The 23,452-nt window shown below is 45.0% G+C and overlaps 1 protein-coding gene across 6 annotated transcripts in view; it reads right to left on the reverse strand.

Annotated features, from left to right (window-relative positions):
• The window catches only part of LOC123594974 (MAP7 domain-containing protein 3-like), a 46,571-nt gene that overhangs the window by 12,538 nt on the left and 10,581 nt on the right, over positions 1-23,452 (reverse strand). For 4 of the 6 annotated variants that reach the window (XM_045472045.1, XM_045472044.1, XM_045472047.1 and 1 more), the window contains exons 1-4: positions 8,506-8,635; positions 2,929-3,024; positions 2,737-2,820; positions 1,487-1,650 (exon numbers count right to left, since the gene is read on the reverse strand). In XM_045472045.1, the coding sequence (XP_045328001.1) occupies positions 1,487-1,650; positions 2,737-2,820; positions 2,929-3,024; positions 8,506-8,566 (405 nt within the window). In that variant the 5' untranslated portion in view covers positions 8,567-8,635. Of the gene's footprint in view, positions 1-1,486; positions 1,651-2,736; positions 2,821-2,928; positions 3,025-8,505; positions 8,637-21,239; positions 21,444-23,452 lie in introns of those variants that run through there. The other 2 variants (XM_045472048.1, XM_045472050.1) reach the window with 2 other exon arrangements.

The following is a 23,452-nucleotide window of genomic DNA, read 5'->3' on the forward strand; positions in this document are numbered from 1 at the left end:
GCCATTATGTTACATTCTCTTTTCTCTGGGATCTCTCTGAGGTTCCTCTTTCTCTAAGATGGTCTTTTTTTCTCTAAGTCCCTGGGAGTCTCTCTCCTCCAGGGACCCTCCCCCACTCTGCAGTTTTCTATTCTACCTTCTTTCAGTCTCTTAGCTCAAATCTATCCCTGTCCTTCCTTTTCTTTACCACAGAAGCAAATTAAGGAGCTCTTTCACAGAGAAAGATGGAGAGTGCTAGAAATTCTGAAGGAGAATTCATCAAATACTCTGGAATATGTAAAAAAGAGCATAAACAACCATAGAAAACAGTTCAGAAGACAGAGAAGTGGTAGTGAGTGGACCATGGATGGGGAAGAAATGGCACGGGAACAGTCCCAGAATAAGGAAGGTCCACAGATGGGGCAGGGGCTGAGGCATGTGAGAGCAACCTTGTGCTTGACAAGGAGGGAAAGTGAGCACCACAGAGAAGAAGCCTCATGGGGACAAATGGAACCAAAAAGAAAGGACAGAAAAAGAAAACTTTAAATTAGGGCAACAGAAGAAAAGAGGGGGAGATAAAAACACACATATTGAGAGAATAGGCAGAAAGCCCAAAGACAGGGAGAGAAAAAGAGAGAAAAGCTAAGACAAAGAAAGAGGAAAGAAAAGTGAGGCACCTCAGGCAGAAAAAGGTCAGATGGAGAACCAGAAGACAGACTAAGATTTAGGGACACTTGAGAATCACTGGAATAAAGAAAAAGAGAGAATGCCAGCAAGAAAAAGAATGGTTTCCCAGAGAACATGCCAGATTCACAAGAAGTCAAGGATCCTCAGAGTAAAGCAGTGGAGTGACCCTCCAGGAGAAAAATCAGATGTCAGAGAGAATCAGGCAGAACAAGACAGGTAGCCAGATGCCCAAGTATGGACAATAAAAGACAAATTGACTGAAGTGGGACAGAAGGGGAAATAGAGGGCATTACTAAGGCAATGACTCATACCCACAGGGTGCCAGACACCAAGAGTCCAGAAAGGTAAAGAGAGCAGCAGGACTACAGAATGGCAGGGGAAAGAGCGGGACTGTGGGGGACGCGTGATGAGGAAGGGGGGGGCACACAGGAGAAAAGACAGGGGAGGCCGGATGGGAAGTGTGCTCCCCTCTGACTGGCCTGCACTCAAGCAGTCAGAGGAGCCGCCATGAGAAGTACGATGGGGAGCCTATCAGGGCAAATTCCAGAGTCTCAGTGGAAGGAAGGGTCAGTCAGGGAGAGTGGAAGGGCTCTCTTCCCGGGCCTGCAAGGCTCCTCTTTTACATCAGCTAGTGGTTCTAAACTCAGGGGTCTGACACGACAGGGACAAGAGGCTCTACCACTGAAGGGAAGCAGCGAGAACTGGAGATGGTTCCTTTGGCAGGGGAGGGGGCAGTAAAGGCAGAAGGGCTAAGAAAAAAGTGGTCTGGTGCTGGGCAACACAGTGTGTCATCTGATTAACAGGCTACAAAAATACATACCTTTTCCTCCTGTAATTTTTGTTTCCTTTTTTCTTCTGCGGATATTCTCCGCTGTTCGTCCTTTTCTTTCTGTTCTTTCAGCTTTCGTTGTTTTTCCTCCATCAGTTTTTCATACTGGATCCTGGACTTCCTTTCTTTTTCAAGCAGTTGTGTTTCTTTGTTGGCTGAAATATTCCAAATACATTTTCAAGGTGTAAGAGCCAAGCAAATATTTAACTTTTCCACATTATACGCAAGAAAGAAAAAGGTAATATATCTCCTTCTCTTAAAAATAACATAACCTATGCTAATAACAAAAGATTATGTGAGTGTAAGAGAATGGCCACTAAAGTATTTGCCCTGGGTGTTCATTTAACTCCAGACAACTGAGATGGCTTAGATGACCACTCATATCCTGTCCAAACTAAGATTCCAAATTAAAAACAAATATTTTCTTTCATGTGGTATTTCTGCTGATTTGAGCCAAGGTTAAGCCCCACCAGATTAACCTGCTATATACATTAAAATAAGAAATAAAAAGAAAACACATAGGCAGAATGTTTTGTTCATTCTCTTAGGAAACTGCTTTCAAAGGCCTCATCTATGCAGACCACACTCAGCATGCCAGTTGTACAATCATGGATTTAGTCATGTACCACATTAGGAACAGCATGATGTTTTCCTACTTCAAATTTCCCATCACTAAAGCCTGGAGAGCATCTATGCAGTTCTAAAATATTCTTCTGAAGAGCTACAGGAAGAAACCGCTCCTCATTAAAACAAAGACAAATGATATCCATTTGAATGAAGCTGAGCACAAGTTTTGTCAGGGGATTTCAAAGATCAGAGAAAAATGCAGTTGAAAAAGCAGTCCCTTAAGTTGTAGAAGGATATTCTTTTAGATTCTAATTTACACTTAAGAAGTGTATGTTAGGATTATTAGCAACTTCATTTTCCTTTTTAGAGTCATTTTTATTGAAATCCCATTCCTCTGGTTTCTACAAATGTTGAAATTTTCATATTTTAGTTTTCAGAAAATTGGAGGTAACAGAATTTACTACTTCAAAAATTAAACAATTTAATCAAATATTTTTCTTGGGCCTTCTTTATCTTACTTAGTATAATCATTGAATCCAATATAATACATCCTAGGAAAAATGTAATCTATGATATAAACAGATCAGGAAAAGTAAGCAAAACCACTCTGGAAATACATAACCTTACAAGAAAATTCACTCATTCTGATTATTTTTTAAAAATCTAAAATATACCATCTTGTTGTCTTTTCTTTTCTTCTCGGCGCTCCTTCGCCAAATTCTGCCTTGTGTCGTTTTTAAGGACAGATCCATCTATGACTAAAAACAAAAAAAAAAAAGAGAGAAAAAAGTAAGACATTAATAGGATATCAAATTTTAATGACATGACACTTTGACATCTATCACAAAGCATTCTAGAAATTATACCTGGCTTGAATGATGATTTTATATTTGAGGATTGAGATGCAGAACTGAAACTACCTCGAATTCGTCTTTCTTCGGCTATGGCGTGAGCAGCCGCAACTAGAACACAGGAACATAAAGGGAAGGGATTAGATAATAAGAATACGGTTAATACAGGGGGAGGCAAACAAAGCACAGGCCGTCGTCTTTGATGATAAAGGATAGCATCTCATCTATAAGGCAAAATCATGATAGATTAATCCAGGTCAACAATACAGACATACTGAGTACCTATGACGTTCAACAACAGTTTAAGAATTAAAGCTGTTTACTGTGGATGTGCTGGCATACCAGTGGACATAAGGAGAGAGCTGTGAGTGGGAGTGGCAGCACAAGCTTGTGGATGAGTAGGAACTAATGATTAATAGCTTTCAAAAATGCATCAGGCAAGACATTACAGCAAGTACTAGAAAAAGTGAGCTGGCAAGGAATTGGAAAAACTGTTTTGCCATAAATTGGGAATTTAGAAAAGAGTTGGCATTTATGGTTCTGAATTTACAAGCAGAAGTGTCAACAGTGAGATCCTCAAAGATTGGGTCAATATTAAAGAAGTAAATTTATAAATTACCTACACGTGGGCTTCTCTACTGTGGCTGCACACTAGGGTTACCTAAGTTGCTTTAAAAATACATTAGCAATGGGGGCGCCTGGGTGGCTGAGTCAGTTAAGTGTTCGACTTCAGCTCAGGTCATGATCTCAGGGTTCGTGGGTTCGAGCCCCGTGTCAGGCTCTGTGCTGATAGTGCAGAGCCTGGAGCCTGCTTCAGATTCCGTGTCTCCCTTTCTTTCTTCCCCTCCCCCGCTAACGTGCGCTCTGTCTCTCTTGCCCTCAAAAAGTAAATAAACATTAAAAAAAATTTTTAAATACATTAAGCAATGTATTAGCAATGACTGCTTCTCCCCACCCCCAGTCTCTGGGGTGGGGGCCCAGGCATTATCAGTTGCTAAAAGGTCTATTCTAATGCACAGTGAAGGTGGAGAAGCACTGGAGGAATTTCCATTGAGATACTATTATTCTAGGTAGAAAAGTGTCAAGCAAAGATAAATTTACACATGCCTTGTAAAACAGGCCCAAAAGTAGTAAATAACTTCAATAAAGGTGAAATACAAGGTTAGGGGAGCACAATTTGAGGAGAGTAAGAAAAACTAAAATTCTAGGATGATACACCAATTACTATAGAGGATACCCTGAACCCTTTAATTCCACGTATGGCCATATCTAAAATGCCCCACAATGCTGGGCATCTTCAGGAAGGATATGGAGATTAACACTGAAAACTCTCTTCTACCCTTGTAAAAGCCTAGGAAATATGTCCCTGCGGCGATACTGCCTACAATTGTTTTCTACATATCAGGAAAAAATAGAACAGTGGAAGATGGACAGTTAAAATAATTAAAGGAATGGAGTGGCTGTCATTGCCCTCATAGAAAGAAGGGACTCTGAGATGTTCCTTGCCACTGAGGAAAGATATCCAGGAATCATTTTACAGAGTAACCTTGAAAGTGATGTCACAATTGCTGTCATAGTGCTATTTCAAAAGGGAAAAAGGATTTTTTTTTTTTTTTACCCCAGAGACCTAACAGCTCAGATAATCCATGATTTAGGTAAATTTGAAGATTAGATTCTTCTCAGCTTCCTTCCTAGTTCAACAACTAGCAATTTTATGTACCAGAAGTTATCCTCTGAATTTAAGTACTACAGTGCATTAAGAAAAATTCTTAAATATAGTCTATAAATTAATTAAACCCTCCTATACACTCCCTCCTATTTGTAACATGTCTATGTGAGCAGAGAAAAAACAACAGTTGGTTCTGCACATTCAGCTTTCCTGCTTAGAAGTAACAAAGAAAGTCCATATTTTGGCACAATTTAGCTGACCATAAGGGCAATTTCTCTCAAAATATACAATTTTACCAGACATAAAGACCTCATTAAACAGTAGTAACTTCAGAATTAGCTGTGGTGGGAATAATGAACTAAACCATAAAGGTCAATGTGGAAATAATATCGTCTGATTTTTAGAACTTTATATCCAAATTCTTACCAGCAAGAAATACATTTACCAAAAGGACAGGTTCTAGAAACCACTTAAAATGTTCAGGCAATGGGACAAAGGCTTTAGTCTGAGCTTAACAGAGTATTTTACTAAACTCCGTTGAATGAGGAAATTCACTTACCATTCATTTTAAGGTTACAGCAAGGTGCAGTTTAAGTCCTGTACTAATCCTGAATCCCAAATTAAAGTTAAAAGTTACCTTTTGCCTGGAGTTTAAGAAAATGTGTAGAGTTTATTAAAACTGAAATATGAACCTTAATCTATATTTATGGTACTTAACTAAAAATTGCTATAATAATGTATATTACCTCACCATTTACTTGATGGTGTGTCTCCGTCTCTCTCTCTGCCTCCCCCTGCTCATGCTCTGTCTCTGTCTCTCAAAAAAATGAATGCTAAAAAACTTTTAAGAAAAAAAAAAAAGAAAATACAGCAATGGTGGGGCACTTGGGTGGCTCAGTTGATTAAGCATCTGACTCTTGGTTTAGGCCTAGGTCATGATCTCACGGTTCATGAGTTCGAGCCCCCCATCAGAGCCTGCTTGGGACTGTCTCTCTATCCCTCTCTCTCTGCCCCTTCCCCAGTCGCTCTCTCTCTAAAAATAAATAAACTTAAAAACTAAAAAGGAAAATAAGCAATGGAAATATTTTAAAATAAAGCACTTAACTATTTTTCTAAAAGAAAGCACTATTATGCTTTGCTAAGAAAGGCCTGAATTTAGAAAAAACTTGTGAAAGACATTAGAAGAAAACCATTCTTGGGGCACCCGGGTGGCTCAGTCGGTTAAGCATCCCACTTGGGCTCAGCTCACAATCTCAGGATTGGTGAGTTTTGAGTCCCACCTCAGGGCTCTCTGGCTGTCAGCTTGGTGCCCGCTTTGGATCCTCTCTCTCCCTCTCTCTTTGCCTGTCCCTCAAAAACAAACATTTTTTATAAATTGGGGGGGGGGGTTAGAAAACCATTCTCCTCCTATAAGGGAAAACTTACAAACTCAATCATCCTGGATATCAAGCCCAGTAAAAGCCTCAGAATGCACTGAACCAAAAATAGCCACTACTAAGGATATCAAAGTTAAAGAATGCTTTAGATTTAATAGATTTTTTAAAGTTGTCATTGAAATTTTGAAGCCTCTTTTGGATATAAAGCGTTTTAGCTCATTACCAACTTCAATATAGTGGAAAGTTCCAGCTTCTCTTTGCCTGCCCCCCAAACACACACACAGGATCTGTGTCACTAGGGCAAACTAAATGCAAGAAAGGAAGAATACTTTTATGTGACAACTAGTTCAAGAATGGTAATAATCTTCCAAATGCTTAATCCCATGAGATGCCAATGATAAAATACTCATCCCAATACTTATTCGGCAATTCTAAGTTGTCTGCCACAGTTGCTGCTCCTGATATCACTCTCAGAATTCAACATAAAATCTGTAGCTCCTCCCCACCATGATCCTTCTTCCCCCAAATCCTTTCTTCTGTACTCATTAGAAATATTAGATCACACACACTACTATTTTTATTAGGTAGCAAAGGGGTAGATTGTAAAAAATGATTCAAAGGTTTTTTAATAAAAAAGGCTTTGAGTGTGGCAGAGAACCACCATACTGTGAAACTAATTGTTACAGATTAACAGATTTAGTGTTACTCACTGTTATTTGGAAAAGAGAATAAAACAAAGTAATTGCCACCAAGTCCTATCATGGGCTCCTGCTGGATGTAGTGCACTAGGGGGTCTAGCACTAGACAGTTCCAGCAGCTCAATCAATACCTGACCACTCCCACAGCTGCTGGCCCTGTGCTGGACCCACTACTACCCTGCACCTGAAAAAGTTATTTGTTTAGTACAATGTTTTAACTTTGGGAGCCAGGTTCCCAGCAGGAAATGAAATTGGCCAGATTAACAGATTTAGTGCAATTCAGTGTTGTTTGGGTAACAGAATAAAAAGTAACTGTCACAGTAGCATTTCATTTCACAAAGTAGCAAAACATTTCAAAGACTCCTTGCCCCTTTCAGGAAATCCATCAGGGCAAATCTAGTTAAGCTGGTACCCTGTGAAACTCTAACATGTAACATGTGATATTTTCAATTCCTCATATGAAATGGGCAGCAAGGTCAACTGCGGTTCTGGGTTAAGTCCTTTTTGCATGGCTTAGTTTTTGGTTTGAAATATACTGTGAATTCAAGCAACTGTCTCATTCAAACATTTAAAATACTTCACAACATTCAATATCCTTTCCAAAAATGCTTTTCTTGGGGGGGGGGGGGGGAGCGGTTTATCCAGAATGCTGGTTAATCTGAATCACTGCAATAAACCAATGGCAGAGAGCCTTAGGTGTCAACAAGCAATGAAACAATCCGAATTTACTGCAAACTCTCTAGGTGAAGCAGAATAAGCTAGAGACAGAAGGGGTTGACTTCCCAAGGAAAGGGTACTTGCTACTGATGCATTAGGGAGTTGATTCAAAGTATTCCGAAGGAAGGTAATTTAATTTTTCAAATGCAAATGAAAATATCCCTAAGGATTTCAATAAAATCAATTAAGATGGTTTTATTCAAGCTCATATAACAGGAAGCTGGCCTGAGAACAGCAAGCAACCTCCCACAAGCAAGAAATACCATTTCGCTCGCTCAGCTAGCGGAAGCAGCCTCCTGGGCTAAGCAACGCGCTGCCAAATTTTAGAAAATTAGCGATTTTAGGCGCGGGGGGCGGGGGGACATTTTGGCGACGGGACCGATTTAGGAGAAAGCGCTCTGAAGTGCTGATTTTCCCTTCGCTGCAGCCTAGGGTCGGGCAAGATGTCCCACGGAAGGTGACATCTTGGCGAAGTCATGTGCTACAGCAAGCAAATCAGGAGCAGAGAGGCAAGTTTCTTCCCAACTTTCAAAGCAACAGCCCCCCAAGGCTCCGTCCCCACCGGACCCTGACAGGGAGGGAGCGGGACATTAAGCACCTCTGGAGAAGCGAGGACTGCGACCGTGGGAGGCGATCGGAGCGCGAGCGCCGCGGCCAGAGGGAAAACTCCCGGCTCAGGGCTGCCCCGGCGCGCGGGGTCCCGGCCGGCGCTCGCACATCCCGGGCCGCGGCGCGTCCGTCGTTCCCCAACGGCAGGCGGAGCCCGGGACCGCCCGCGGGGTCCGGGGTCCCAGCGCGCCTCCCCCCATCCCCCGCCGCCCGCGCCCGTTAGTTCCCTCGCGCCCCGCCCGCGGGGCTCGACCGTTAGCCGCGGCAGTTGGGCCGCTGGCCACGGGACTTCGGCCGTCAGCGGTGCCGGCCGGCCGTCTCCTCACCCCGCCCCCGTCCCCCAACGGTTCCGCGTCCCGTCCTAGGGAACTCCCGGGCGGGTGAGGGGAGGACCGGACGGCGCGAGGCCACCTCAGAGAAAAGTTTTTGGCGACCGGCGCGCCACTCCAATGGTCCTTGGGGCCGCGAGCAGCCCGCCTCCCGCACGGGCCCGGACTCCCCCCGGAGCCGCCAGGCCGCTCACCCATCCGTTCGCGCAGTCCCCTGAGGGATGTGCCGCCACCGGTGCCGGCACGCTCCGCCATCTTCCGAGCCTCCGAGGTGGGAACCGCTGGCGGCGCTGGGGGCCCAGTGCGCAGTCTCCGACGCCGCCGTCTCGCCTGCCTTGGCCGCGACGCCAGGGGGCGTGGTGAAGCGGGGCGGGGCCAGAGGAGCCGCCGCGCCCACCTCGGATCCGCAAACTCTGCCGCGCCGCTCCCCACGCACCACGTCGTGGTCGTGACCTGTTGAGCCGCGACCTACTTGTCTAAAGAAACCCTCTCCTCTGTTGCGTGGGCCAGCCAATCATTGGCCGGGTGGGCCATCCAACATTCTTTTTTTACTTTCATCCAGTCTACCTAGCAACGCAGTAACATTCCTTCATTCATTCGTTCCTTTAGGGAGCATTATACTGAGTGCCTCATTGGTGCGCTTGCATCCGGAGTTTGCTAATCTTTGAAACACTACAGAAAGAAAGGCCCAAGTGGAGGAAAGAGGCCCAGAGACAGGCTGGGAGAGAGGTTCCTGTTAGGTCTCGAAGTTGCATGAATTGTCTTTAGGGTGTTTGTGGGTCTTTACAGTGAAGGAGAGGACTTAACTGACATTAATCTCTCTAGGTTTTGGAGGCGGCCCTTCAAGATCGCCTCCTGAAGCCAAGACTACACTGTATGTTAACTAACTTGAGAATAAATTAAAAAAAAAAAAAAGAAAGAAAAAATGATTGCGGAATGTTTTTCCCATTCACAAAGAAAAAACTTAATTCACCTCATACACCATTGAGGGGCAGGCATCACTTCCTGCGTGATTGCCTGTACGAGGTCAAGTCACCCCTGTGATTAGTGTGGTGTGGCACATGGTTGTAGGGAAGGGGTTTGTGATGCGGCCACAGGTAGGGGTCAGGAGATCACTTGTGAGATGTGCACTTTGATGAGCCCACTGTATCTCAAAATTACATGGGAGCTATAAAATGGAAGAAGCTAATAACAGCAAATATTTATTGACTCTTACTATGTACCACGCACTGTTCTAACTGCATTACATATATTAATTCATTTAATCCCCCTACTACCCGATAAAGTAGGTACCATTATCATTCCCATCTCATAGATAAGAAAAGGAAAGCAGAGAGAAATTCAATTATTCACAGTCACAGTTACTAACAGAACTGGAATTTGAACCCAAAATGTCTGACCAGTCTCCATGTGCTTAGTCTTCAGCGATACTGTTTCATGAGAGTGGAGATTTATAGATATACATATAGTTCATAAATTAGCATCAAGAATGCATAAAGATCTAAAAATATATAAGAAAAAGACAACCTCCACAAAGTGAGCAAAAGGCATAAGCAGGTCTTTCACAGGAGAAAAATCACAAGTGATCAATAAACATAAGATACGCAAACTCTAGCAGTCAGGAGAATACAAACAAAAACTGCAAGATACCATGTTACACCTACAGATTTAGCAAATTTAAAGAATGGCCAATAAGTGGCGGTGAGGTTGTAGCTTAACACTGGATATGGAGAAGAAAATACTGGTAGGGGAATAGGCGGGGGTGCAGTGGGAGTCGGGGGTGGGGTGGGGTGGGGGAAGTTTGGGATTATAAAGTACCCAAAGCCATGCTCCTCCGTGTATGCAGACCAATGTTTTGCATGATGCACATGATGGTAGCCATGATTATTAGTAAGACACGCATGTGATTAAGGCACGAGCAAGGCACATACACACAAATTCAGCTTTGAGGACTCTACCTAGAACTTCACAGACAATCTAGAAAAATGCAATACCACCTTTGTAGTTTCTTGCAAAAATGTTCAAAATGTTGAACCCATTATTAGATATTGAAACCCATCTAACCATCAGGAAACATTCAGATATATCCAGACTGTGGATATATTCTACGAAACAACGGGCTGGATGCTTCAAAATGTTAATAATGTCAGGAAAGATTAAAGACAAACATCAGGGAAGTGTTCCAGATCAGAGGAGACTACAGAGAGCAAATGTGAAACACAATGTGAAACAAGGTCCTTGATTAGAAACAAGATTGAAAAAAATAACTTTAAAGAGCATTCATTACTGGGCAACTGGATACATTTGAATATGAATGTGAATTGGATAATATTGTATCAAGGTCAGGTTTCATGGGCGTGAGAACGATATTGTGGTCACGTAGGAAAATGTCCTTTTTCAGAAAAAATAAATGCTGCAGAATTTAGGGAAAAATCATTATAATGTCTGAAACTTCCTGTCAAGCAGTTCAGAGGAAAAAAAAAACAGCAAACATCACAAAATGTTAAAAATTGGTGACTCTAGATGGGCCTATAGATGTTTGTTTTATTGTTCTTTCAATTCTTCTGTGGGTGTGAAACTTTTCAAAATACAAAAACGGGAGAATTTTTAAAATCTAGAATGTGTGTCTTCAGCTGTCTTGTAAACACCACCACTTTGAATAAAAACAAAATTTGATTTGAAATCACATACTGGGGAAGAACCCTCCCTAATCTTTCGAGCATTGTAGAGCCTTTAAAGGCCTTAATCCCGCCCAGGTGTGGAGGGTGGGGGGGAGGAGGTTTACCAAAAATCAAACGCAGGCAGGGTTTGCTGGGAGCTGGGTGAGTAATTAAAGTGTGTTCCAAGAGCTCAGAGGGATGAGAGTCAGATGCCTAACTGACTGAGCCATCCAGGCGTGCCTGGAAATCTGGATTTTAATGTAAAATCTCTTAGATGACGGCATTCAAAGTTTTGAAAAACATGGTGCAGGGCAAATAAAATGATCTGCTACCTCATCAGTGTTCAGTTTTCTCAACTGTCTTATTTTTTATGTTTGAATAAAAATCCAAACAAGGCGGGGGGGGGGGCACCTGGGTGGCTCAGTCGGGTAAGCATCTGATGTTGGCTCAGGTCACGCTCTCATGGTTTGTGAGGTTCGTGAGTTTGAGCCCCACGTGGGGCTCTGCACTCTCAGCACGGAGCTTGCTTCGGATCCTCTGTCTCCCTCTCTCTCTCTGCCCCTCCCTCACTCGTGATGAGCTCTCTCTCTCTCAAAAATCAACATTTAAAAAAAGTCCAAACAAGGTTCACACACGGCATGGTTATACCTTTTAAGTCTCTTTTAATCTATAGATAACCCTTCTTTTTCAGGACTCTCTTTGATAGACCACCGTGAAGTTTAGCATGCATTCATTAATTCCAAAGGCAGAGTCACTCAAACTTCTTGGCCACCCACTCTGAGCCTGGCAGACTGGGGAGAAAGAGGCAGGGAAGGAGCCCTGCCCTCCAATGATTCTATGCTGATTATGAGACGTCAGGGCCCCCCCCCCCCTCCTTGGAGGTTTCCTTGCAGCTAGAGCAGCTCCCTGAGAAGCCCCCATGAAACTGTATATCTCTCCGAAAAATACTGGAAGTAAAGACTGCCAGCTTGGGTAGAATGAGTCTATTCCTCTGGAGCCAACCCAGACTCATCTGGGAAAGAACCCAGGCAGCTCCTCTCCTCCTGTGTTTGGAAAGCATACGTTCCCCAGTGAGCAAAAAAGAACTGGAATCCTGCTCACTTTTTTTCCCACTTAGCTATATTTTTCCCTTAGACCTGACACCAGCAGGAAGAACGTTCAGAAACCACAGCCACAATAGGTCTCGGATTTGTCACCTTTTTTTTTTTTTTTCTATTAAGCGGTAAATTTTTTTTAAAACTGAGTTCACATGTCATATAAACACTCGGTGGACTCACCACGTCTAACACATTTGCATCAAAACTGCCACGACCACGGCACTGTACTGTGACTTTGAAGCTTCACAGCCCTGAGCTGGTTCTTCCTGTCCATCCCGGAACTACCTGTCAGATTCAGCCAGTGGTGCACACGGTGTAGGCAGGGATCTGGTTTTGAGTTCCTTCGCCTCTCATTTCTGACTCTTCCCTCCCATCTGCTGCAGCCCGGCTGTGATGCAGGGGGAAGAGTGAGGTTTCATTCTGGACTCATGTCTTGCCAAATCTACTCACATTTTCCTTTCTTTCCCCAAATCTGCACTTTTCTTCCCTCCTACGTTACAGGCTTACCTCAGGCTCTGGTAATTTCTCAAAGCTTTGCCAGCTCTGGAATTCCTACCCCAGCAGTCTCCACCCCCCTCCCGCCCCCCCATGCTAAAACCCTTCACACCCACCCCCCACCCCTTCCCCACCTAGTCTTTGCTTGGAGAACCAGGGTGGCCTTGTTCTCTGTGCCCTCTCTTTTTAGGGACTCCCTGGCTTTCTGGGGTGGTCTGGGGGCTGATCATCCTGGCCTGAGCTCACCACAGTGGGGCCAGTGAGCTTTTGAGGAAAGGAAGAAAAGACCACCACCACTGGTTTCGGGGGGGGGGGGGATATTTCCCTCCAAACTGGAAATTCGGACAAACCTCAGAGGGGAAGGGTGTGGTGGCCGCAGTGGCCATCTGCTGGGAGTAGTAGGTACATCTTGGATACTTAGGGCAGATAGTAAGAGGTGCTATTTGTCCAGTGCCTACCCAATGGCAGGCGCAGTGCAAGGGGCTTTGCATGGATTATTTCACAGGAGCCTCACCGCAATTTTATGAGGTAGCTTCTATGCTTATCCTCATTTTACAGATGACGCAACAGGCACGGGGAGGTTGCCTAACCTGTCCATGGTTAGCACAGCTAGGAAGTGGCAGGGCCTGGACTCAAGCCGACGTATGTGTGTCTAATAATCCTTCCACTGTGTCTCCCAGTTTACCAGGTGGCAATCTCCAGTCCACTCTTAACTCCTAACCCGTGGCTTCCGGTCAACTGAGCCTTCTCAAGCTGCACTTTCTATAATGGTAAAGTCTTCCTACAACTATATCGCCCAACCCCAAGTGTCTGTAGCTGTGTCTTAAGCCTTTACTAGAATTGACTCCAAGTGTTGAATAAGAAACCATTGAAAATGTGTATTTAATATATGCCTTGCCGTGGAGATAAATATGATTCCTCTTAAGCAGCTTTCTTCTAGAAAGGCTGAGCAGAATCAATCAATGCTCAGTACTCAGGACTGAGTTCAACATGCAGATGTCAAGGAAAAAGTGTCACCTCTATTGCAGTTTATCCTGCAAGGCATGTTTGTTGAATGAATGAGAGAGAGTACTACCAGCCTCTGCAGTACTGAAGGAGGAAGAAATGAAAATATTTTGGGTGGCCACTGGGGGGTTCAAAAGGTCTAGACTGAAAATTATTGTTAAAGGGCAAGAAAATGTCCTCATTTTTTCCCTCTTGGCTTTAAATAAAGTAGAGCAAACATGGGCTGGGCCTTCTCATTCGAAATACAGGTCTGGAATACAAAGGAAGCTTCAGAGGATACCAAAAGCATGAAATATCAAGAAGTGCCCTTTACAGACACTTTGGAATTTCTAATAGAGCTAAAACTTGGTGAAATCCAGATGGGAGAAAATGAGGAGAAAAGAGGAGTCGGGATTGTTTGTTAAAATGCAGATTGCTGGGCCCCATTCCCACAGTTTCTGATTCTATAAGTGTTATTAGCTGTATAACATATATCTCACATATATGCTTTGATGGTGATAAATATGAAAATTCTTATATAGATCTAGTGTTTAGTACTTCCTGATACTTAACGCTTTTTTTGTTACTAAGGGCACGCAGCTGCTTTACCCTACTAGGGTGGATTGAAAGCCAACGCATCAAGGTGTCGCCTGGGAGCATCACACACGGGAAAGGGCATCACAGAGGAGGCAGGGCATCACACTCAGGGAGGTGCAGCAGGGGAGCCTGAAAGCATTTTGTACCACAGTGTCCCATGCCAGAGTCTGATACGACACACAACATACTTGGTTTTCCTTCTCTTTCCCTCCACCACACATAGGCACCTACATTTTCAAAGGAGATAGTTGGATGATCTGAGGGGGAAACTTCCAGATCACACACAGGAAGTGCAATGCGAAAGAAACTCCTCTCCTGGAGAGAGAGAGACAGACAGACGGTCGGAGGGGCAGAGACATTTCCCAGGGAGCTGTGGTCAGATTTGGGGTAGATCCTGTCCCTTTCTTTACCTGCTACACTCAGCCTCTAGTTTATCATATGGTAAACTGAGGCCTCTGCAGCAGAAGGAATGGGTTGTTGCTTTGGGGTTGGTCTAGATGTTTGAAGACTGTGTAGATGGACAGCATCTGATCCATATTTATATAGTGCACTTCATGAATCATCAAGTTCTATCTGGTACCACGTACGGTTCTAAAAACTCTTAGGTCTTTAAAACGTTGAGACTTGGGGCGCCTGGCAGGCTCAGTCAGTAGAGGATGTGACTATAGATCACAGGGTTGTGGGTTCAAGCCCCACGTTGGGTGTGGAAATTACTTTAAAATTTTAAAAATCTATGGGGCGCCTGGGTGGCTCAGTCGGTTAAGCGTCCGACTTCAGCTCAGGTCACAATCTCACGGTCCGTGAGTCCGTGAGTTCGAGCCCCGCGTCGGGCTCTGGGCTGATGGCTCAGAGCCTGGAGCCTGCTTCCGATATTCTGTGTCTCCCTCTCTCTCTGCCCCTCCCCCGTTCATGCTCTGTCTCTCTCTGTCCCAAAAATAAAATAAACGTTGAAAAAAAAATATTAAAAAAAAAATAAATTGAAAACCCTCAATATCTTTAAAAAAAAAAAAAAAAAAGCCTGCACTATAAACTCCATTGTTCCTTCAGGGCCAACTGGCAGATCTATTTAGAGAATGTGTACTTTCAGGAAAGAAAAAACGGCCCCAGAGTACAAGGGGACCTGTGTGTACACTCCCCAGGGCACGTGGGTCTAGAGGAATGCACACTTGGGCAGCCAAGAGCCTAAGCAAGTTTTGCCAATGGGTTCTCATCCCTGTGTGCGGCCAGGGTGAAGGACTCAGCAACACAGAGCAAAACTTCCCACAGTCAGATTCGCCCAAGAGCCAGCTCCTCCGGGCCCCGGAGGAGTGTTTTCAGATAAGACTCTTGGGGTGGATGGGCGGAGAAGAGAAAAAGCACAGGTTATTCCTGAGACCAGTGGGAAAATAGACGATAGATCTCTGCTCTCGTGAAAGACACATACCCTTGGCTTTGCTCTTCTTCAGATTCTAGATATTACTGAGACAATCACAGAAGGTGAGAGCTAGGAGTGACTGTCAAGGCCACGAACTTCAGTCCTTCATTTTGACTCACATTCCCACAGCTGGAACCCCACCTAATGCTCTTTTCTCTGCACACACGTGAAAGACTCTCCAAATCGTCTTTTGGAAGAAAAAGAAGTGAGCATTGCTGATGGGGTGCTGGGAACCATTATGTAATCCAGCTGGAATTTGACCCATATCCTCCCAATGAAACAGAAAAGCGAGATGGGAGGGAAATAGATTGAGATACAGCCACATTGGCAAAGGCATGCTTAAAAGATGTTGAACAACCATGATTTTTGCGAGGGGTCCAACGAGTTGGCCCCTCTCTGACTCAATTCTCATTACCTCCTCCGGGAACGCTTTTCTGCGGGCGCAAAACCAGGCAAACGCCTTGGTTCCTGCGTGCCGCTTTACTCCTCCCCACCACACAGAGGCAGGATTCAAGTTCAGGATAAACTGAGTCCAGAGTTCTGGAGCTTTCCAGAGAGGTTCGAGGAGCCAGAGCAAGTGAGGGCCGCTAAAAACAGTGCGTGGCAGCCTACACCAAGGGTAAGAAGAGTAGCAAGATCCCAATTGCTATTTGAATCTGGGGGTGGGCGTGGGAATGGGGGAAGTGACCAAGCAGCAGCGTAACCCGAGAGGCTTCCTGGAAGAAGCAGCTCTTACCACCCGGCTGCATAAACGGTTGCTATTTATCGGATGGTAAATTTTCACACGTGTTATCCTCAGAACTCCGCACGGTGTTCCGTAGCGGGTTTGTGTTGTTGGTGGTGATATTTATTATTATGCCTGGGGATGATTAATTCAACTGAGACATACCCAGGAGGAACTGTTCAGTCTCCTGGAACTAACCAGTTCTTTTTTTCTGGGAGGAGGAGGGTGTGTGTGCCAAATTCTGGTTCCTTCTGGATGTGTGTACGGTGGGATACTGCAGATGAGTCTGACTTCAGAAGGAAGGCGTGACAAATAAAACACTGATTTCAATTTTAGTTCTGTAGAAATATTTGGGAAGCCTGCTCGGCAGCGTTTGCATGATTAAAAATGACCCAGTGTGCGCGCTTGACAGGAACATGGGCCACAGCAGGCCTGACATCTCCATATGTCATTTATATCTTAATCCACAGCCTGCTGGGGAAACTCTGGGTAAGATTGCACTTTGGGGACCACTGTCAGTTAGTCTCATGCAATTTTCTTCGCCTATGGCATTCACACATCCTCCACTATGAGCTAGCATTTGGCCCCAGGCCTGTGGCATTGCCATAGGGCTGACTGCAGGGGAAAGAAAATTCAAAATGTGAAATGACTTTGTTCAAATGTGAGTCAGGGATGTGCGCAGCCTGTTTATAGAAGGAGGAAATGACATTTGAAGAAAATTGGTGCTGGGAGAAATGCTGTCATTATATAAGCTTTCAAAATTTAGTAACTGACTGGCTAGGAGAGTAACAGATTGGCTAACTTGTTGAGTCCCCAAACATTCCCCTTTCCCCAGTATGGTGTGGTGGCCTAGGGTCCAGCCTCAGCTCAGGTCATGATCTCGCGGCAAGTTCGAGCCCCATGTCGGGCTCTGTGCCGACAGCTCAGAGCCTGGAGCCTGCTTCGGATTCTGTGTCTCCCTCTCTCTCTGCCCCTCCTCCACTTACACTCTGTCTCTCAAAAATTAATAAACGTTAAAAAAAATAAAATAAAATACTACCTATTAAAAAAACCCGTTTTGTTGATATCAAGGATCAGGTTCCATTCTCGATGTACACTGAGTTACATGCTTTTTTCACACTGTCTCACTTATGCTTGCCAATTACGCCATGAGGCCAGTAGAATTATCCCCTAACATGCCGAATGCTATTAACAATGATAATGTAGCACACGGTGCAGATTGGAATAGGTAATTCGACGCTTTCTTCATTTGAAGAAAATTGGTGCTGGGAGAAATGCTGTCATTATATAAGTTTTTGTTTGTGGCCAGAGGGCTAGAGATGTTTCACAAGGTGATAGGATAATAAAGACGAGGAGACCAAGAGAATAAGCATTTTGGAGCTCAGATGCTGGAAGAGGGGTTTGCAGTCAGAGACAAGAGATCAAGTTTTCATGCAAAGAATAATAATTGTGCTTAACTGTCTAACAAAGAGGCTTGTTTGGGGGGAGACGAACACAGGAATCATTCATATACTTGAAATCTTGTAAACCAGAATACTGAAGCCTCACAGAATCACTAGGCTTTGTGTCGCTGCTCCCCACCCTCCTTTCTTCTCTGCTTCCCCCTGCTGTACGGGAGGAGAAGGCCTGTTTCAGAAGGGGACAGGGTAGGGTCTGTTCCCTCTTGCAGTCACAGACCCTGTCCCCTGCCTGCAGGCACACGTCTTCCTAGGGAAGGCACAAGGCAGGAGTAGCTATAGCCCAAACATAGATTGTAGCCAGTAGGATCCTCGCACTCTCCTCATTTCTTGCAAATGGACACGGCCTTATTAGATCTTGCAAGAAGAAAATGGTTCTCTCTTTTTTTTCTTAATATTTATTTTGAGAGAGAGGGGAAAAGCGTGGGTGGGGGAGGGGCAAAGAGAGAGAGGGAGAGAGAGAATCCCAAGCAGGCTCAGCGCTGTCAATGTAGAGCCTGACGCGGGGCTTGATCTCACCCCCAGCGTGCTCTCTCTCTCTCTCAAAATAAACTTAAAAAAATAGGTACCGCATTAAAAAAAAAGAAAAGAAAGAGTCAGATGCTTAACCAACTGAACCGCCCAGGTGCCCTGAAGAGAACAGTTCTCTTAGGAGAAAGACAAGGGCCTTGAAGAACCTCAGGTCTGTTGGGGCTAACCCAGGTCATGTGGTTCAACACTGCACTCCACCCAGCCCCGAAGGACAGCTCGCACTTAGGGGACATAGTTCCTCCACCATAAGGTTGTTTGAACGCTAACTGAAACCAAAGCAGATTCAAGTTTCCCTTCAGCCTTGGGGATGTCACAGCACAGAATTTCAACATTTTTCACTTACACTATCTGTGCATGGTTCCAAATTCTTTCTCAGTACATTTCCCACTCCCCGTCATCTCTGCCAATTCTCTGGGTGTGGTAGAAAGGAAGCACTTTCAGTATGGTCTCCAAAATTCATGGTACTATGAATGATAGTAACATAATATTTTGAATTGTGTATTGTTTTAAAATAGGAAAAGTCAGTTATATTTTTCTCCGGTGGCATTTTGCACCATACCTTTCAAAACAAGCTAAGGAATACTTTGGAGTGAGCATGCTGAGCTGGGATTCTCAGAAGCACCAGAAAGAGAAAAACTCAAAACCGTGACTTATTTGAGAGCTCAAAGACACTCGATTTTGAGAGGGTGAGATTTAAAACTTAGCTTCCGGGGTGCCTGGGTGGCTCAGTTGGTTGAGCATCTGACTCCTGATTTCCACTCAGGTCATGATCTCACGGCTCACGGGGTCTGGACTGAGAGTTTGAGCCTGCTTGGGAATCTCTCTCTCCGCTCTGCTCCTTCCCTGCATGTGCGCATGTGTTCTCTCTCTCCCAAAAATAAAGAAAAGAAAATAAACATTTAAAAAGTAATAAAAAAGGGGGCACCTGGTTGGCTCAGTTGGTTAAGCATGCAACTCTTGGTTTCAGCTCAGGCGATGATCTCACAGCCTGAGGCTGGCAGCGCAGAGCCTGCTTGAGATTCTCTCTCCCTCCCTCTCTCTCTGCCCCTCCCCCACTTGCACGGTCTTTGTCTCTCTCAAAATAAATAAACTTCGAAAACAGTAATTTAAAAAATGCCATCATGGGGCACCTGGCTGGCGCAGTCGGTTAAGCGTCCGACTTCAGCCAGGTCACGATCCCGCGGTCCGGGAGTTCGAGCCCCGCGTCAGGCTCTGGGCTGAGGGCTCAGAGCCTGGAGCCTGTTTCCGATTCTGTGTCTCCCTCTCTCTCTGCCCCTCCCCCGTTCATGCGCTGTCTCTCTGTGTCCCCCCAAAAATAAATAAACGTTGAAAAAAAATTTAAAAAAAAATGCCATCATAACACAATCCGGATGAGAATCCTGGCACAGGGTGGGGCGTTGTTGTGTGTGGAAATTGACAAGATGATTAGTTGCCATGAAGATCAAACCAGACAAGGTCTATAAAGTGGCAAGAGCTATACACAACTGAATGAACACGTTCTAGCCACTAAACATTTTCCTTCTTTTATATTCACGTCCATGTTATACTTCAGGTTTACATAGTTGTAACATTTGTGTCTATACCACATTGTCATCTCCTTTTTTCACTTAACACAGACCCAGTACTTACCCTTTTACTGCCCAAAGAACATTCCATCTGGTCAGTAGACTCTACTTCTTTTTTAGATACTTTGCCCCATTATTGAACATGTGGGTTGTTTTCAGTGTGTCATCATTATAAACAGTGGGGCTTGGAAAATCTTCCATAGCTTACCACCCTCCCACCCTCACGCCCCTTTTGGGGTGGTTTCCTTGGAATATGTTCTCAAAAATGGAAGGAAACACAGAAAGAGCTCTCAAACCAGATTGCTTTCCAGAGAAATACCACCAGTTGACTGTGTTTGTGTGTCCCCAGTGATGAGAGGCTATATCATCGGGAAAATAAGTGTTTAAGTGTTCTGTCGAGGCATAGAAGAGGAACTTGGGACTCTTGCCTGAAACTTCCTTTCCCACCCCTTGCCAGAGTTAGTCCTTTCCTGGCCCTTTTCTGACTTCCTCCTCCTACTCAATGTCTTGGAGCAGAAGTGACCATGACAATACAGAACAGGACGAACAGTTTCTGTGTTAAAATCTAACAAAGCCTCACATGGGGTGTGACTGTCCCAAGCACTTCACCAAATAAAATGCTGGGGATTCACTTGTGAATTTCCCATCATGAACAAAAAGGCGATTTGGGCTTTGAAGAAAAGCCTGCCATTTCACAAAGAAAAATCTAACTGTAGATCTATGTGTCTGCGTGCTTGAATTTGAACGTTTGGCCCACTGGGCTTGGGGTGCCTGTTCTGATTTCTGTCGCCAACAAACTGTCGCTGATTGAAGAAAGATAAGGGACATTTTTGACTCAAGACCCTTTGCCTCCATGCATCATGCATCATCTCATTTAATCCTCACGACAACCCTTGAAGTGGACGCTGTTATCATCCCCATTTTGTGGATGAGGAAGTTGGGGCTTAGAAATATTTTTATCTTAAAAAAAAGAAATATTTTTATCTTGCCCAGAGGCACACAGCGATATGAATTCGTGTGTGTTTGATTTCAATGATCTTTGTGCTTGATCTTGTCCTGCCTCTCAAACTCTCATTTATGATATGGTAACTTATCTGCCACGCTGACTCCAGTGTTGTTTCCAGGATCAAAGGAGACCACAATCCCAAAGTGCTTTGTGAAGAGTAGACAAAACATTGTATAAACGTGTAGACACTTTATCAACGTCAGGCATTATCATCGTTTGGATTTAATTTAGCTCCAGTCACTCTCTAGGACTCTAACAGGCCACACATGACCCAGCCCGGCCCTAGGCTCTCTGGAGAGACTCAATAGTGTGTATCCTAAGAACAATTTCACTATATTTACAAATGCAGTGCTCTCGCCCCCAATCAGTGGCGCTGGAAGGAGAAAGTTGAGGCTTACCTGTGTTGATGGCCTCGGATCTGATAGTCTTCTGCATGTTTCAAACGGAGTCGGATGAACTAGATTGGGTGTGGTACTCAGAGATTCGTCTTGTGAGCAAGCCCCTGCGCCACTGTCGCAGGTCTTACCGGTGTCTTACCGTAGCGGGTGAGTGATGGAGGTGAAGGTAATAACCGAAGCAGCAGCCGCCTCGTCCTTCTTTCCCTATGGGAGAGACTGGAGTTAGACACAGTTCACCTCCATACCGGAATCAGAGACTGTTGGGAGACGGTTAGCTTTGAAAGAGGCCTTGAATATCCTCTCCCATTCCTGATTTCCTGAGGCTAGCTTTATTGCTTTATGTTAAAAAATGCATGCGCTGGGGCACCTGGGTGGCTCAGTCCAGTCGGTTAAGTGTCCGACTTCGGCTCAGGTCATGATCTTGCGGTTTGTGAGTTCGAGCCCCGCGTCGGGCTGTGTGCTGACAGCTCAGAGCCTGGAGCCTGCTTCGGATTCTGTGTCTCCCTCTATCTCTGCCCCTCCGCCACTCATGCTCTGTCTCTCTCCCACTCAAAAATAAACATTAATTTTTTTTTTTTAATGCACGCACTGCCCTGTGTGGGGAGAAGGAAAACTGTGTACATAGTGTGTTGTATCAGGCTCCGCTGTGGGAAATTGTGGAACAAAATGTCTTCAGGCATACCTGTGTGTGACACACCTGCCTGTGATACATCTCCCTGAGTGTGACGTGCTTCTCTGTCCCTTCCACACATGGTCTGTAATTCCTTTTTTTAAAATTTCCTTATGTAATCTCTACACCCAATTTGTGGCTTCAACTCACAACCCTGAGATCAACAGCCACATGCTCCACCGACTGAGGCAGCCAGGCACTCCTGGTCCCTAATTCTTGTAAAATCCTCGGAAGTAGATACTATTATTACGGCCTTATTACAGATGAGGAACTCCTTCCAGGTCCAGAGAGGTTCACCAATCTGCCTCAGGGCATACAGTTGCTAAATGAAACCATTGGGCATATTTACCTCCCCAAAGAAGGAGCGTGGAAGAGATTGGGATTGAGACTTAAGTGACCGGAGTTCTAGTTCCTAGTCTGCCACTTCACCTACCGTAGGACCTTGGCCAGAGCTGTTTCACCCTGTACAAATTAAAGGGTCCTACTCAGTTACCGCTTTGGTTCTTTTCTGGCTTTCCTCCTGAAATCGGTCCCATTATTTTCAATTACTAGCTGTTCAGGAAAATACAAACAGAAATCGAAACGAAAGGCGTGGGGATGCTCCCCAATCAAACATGAGATGATTGAGCTAGTCCTACAAGGGACAACGGACCCTTTTTCTATCGGGCAAAGCTAAGTGTTGCTGCCACCTAGTGAGGAAAGGGAGCATGGCCTCTGGGTAAGGTCTGGTCCCTCTGTGGAGGGCCTAGGGAAAAAGTACCAGAAATCATGTTAGTGATCAGATAATATACGGGATTTCACAGATACGTTAAATCTTGCGATGTTTCTGCAGGCCAATCTCTCCCTTTGCCTAAAATGAGGTTAGGAGAACAGCTTCTCTGGGCAGTATTATTAAGTACACGTGAGCCATCTCGGGCCTCCTTCAAATTGTGCCTGTGCGTGTCCTTTTCCACGCTCTCCCCTCCCCGACTGGAATCCTAGAACCCTGGAAGGTCTCAGCAGGAAGGAACCAGCCTCAGAGAATTTCTAGGGCAACCCATTTCATAGTACAGAGGACCAGTGTTTTGACCAAGGTCACACAGGTAGTTAACGTAGGCAGCGGTGACAGTAGACGGGTCCCACCCAGAATTCCGAAAGCTGGTCTGATAAAGTCCACCCAGAATGGATGAGGTTACATTATTTGCAAAATCACCTTCCGAAGAGAATAGCTCCCAGGCCGGGAGCAAGGTTTGGAGGTGTAATGAGTGATATTTACAAATTTAAAGGAAGCCTGAGTAATTCCGGTGGGGAAGAGAGGGTGGTCTGACCGGAAACCGGGAGGAGCGGACGCTTACCCGCTTCCCGGAGCTTTAAGCTCCGTGCTGAATGAAGTGCTCATCGGGACCCCCTGAGGCTCCCAGCGAGGGAATCTCAATTTCCGGAGAGACATTCCCACCCTTGGGGGCGTGGCCCGGGCTCCCAGGGCACCAGGTGTAATCTTACCTTTTCCTCTGCCGGCCAGGGTTATCAGAATGAGAATGAAAGCAAAGGTTATTGCGGGGTA

Source organism: Leopardus geoffroyi, chromosome X (genome assembly GCF_018350155.1).
Source record: "Leopardus geoffroyi isolate Oge1 chromosome X, O.geoffroyi_Oge1_pat1.0, whole genome shotgun sequence".
NCBI lineage: Eukaryota > Metazoa > Chordata > Mammalia > Carnivora > Felidae > Leopardus > Leopardus geoffroyi.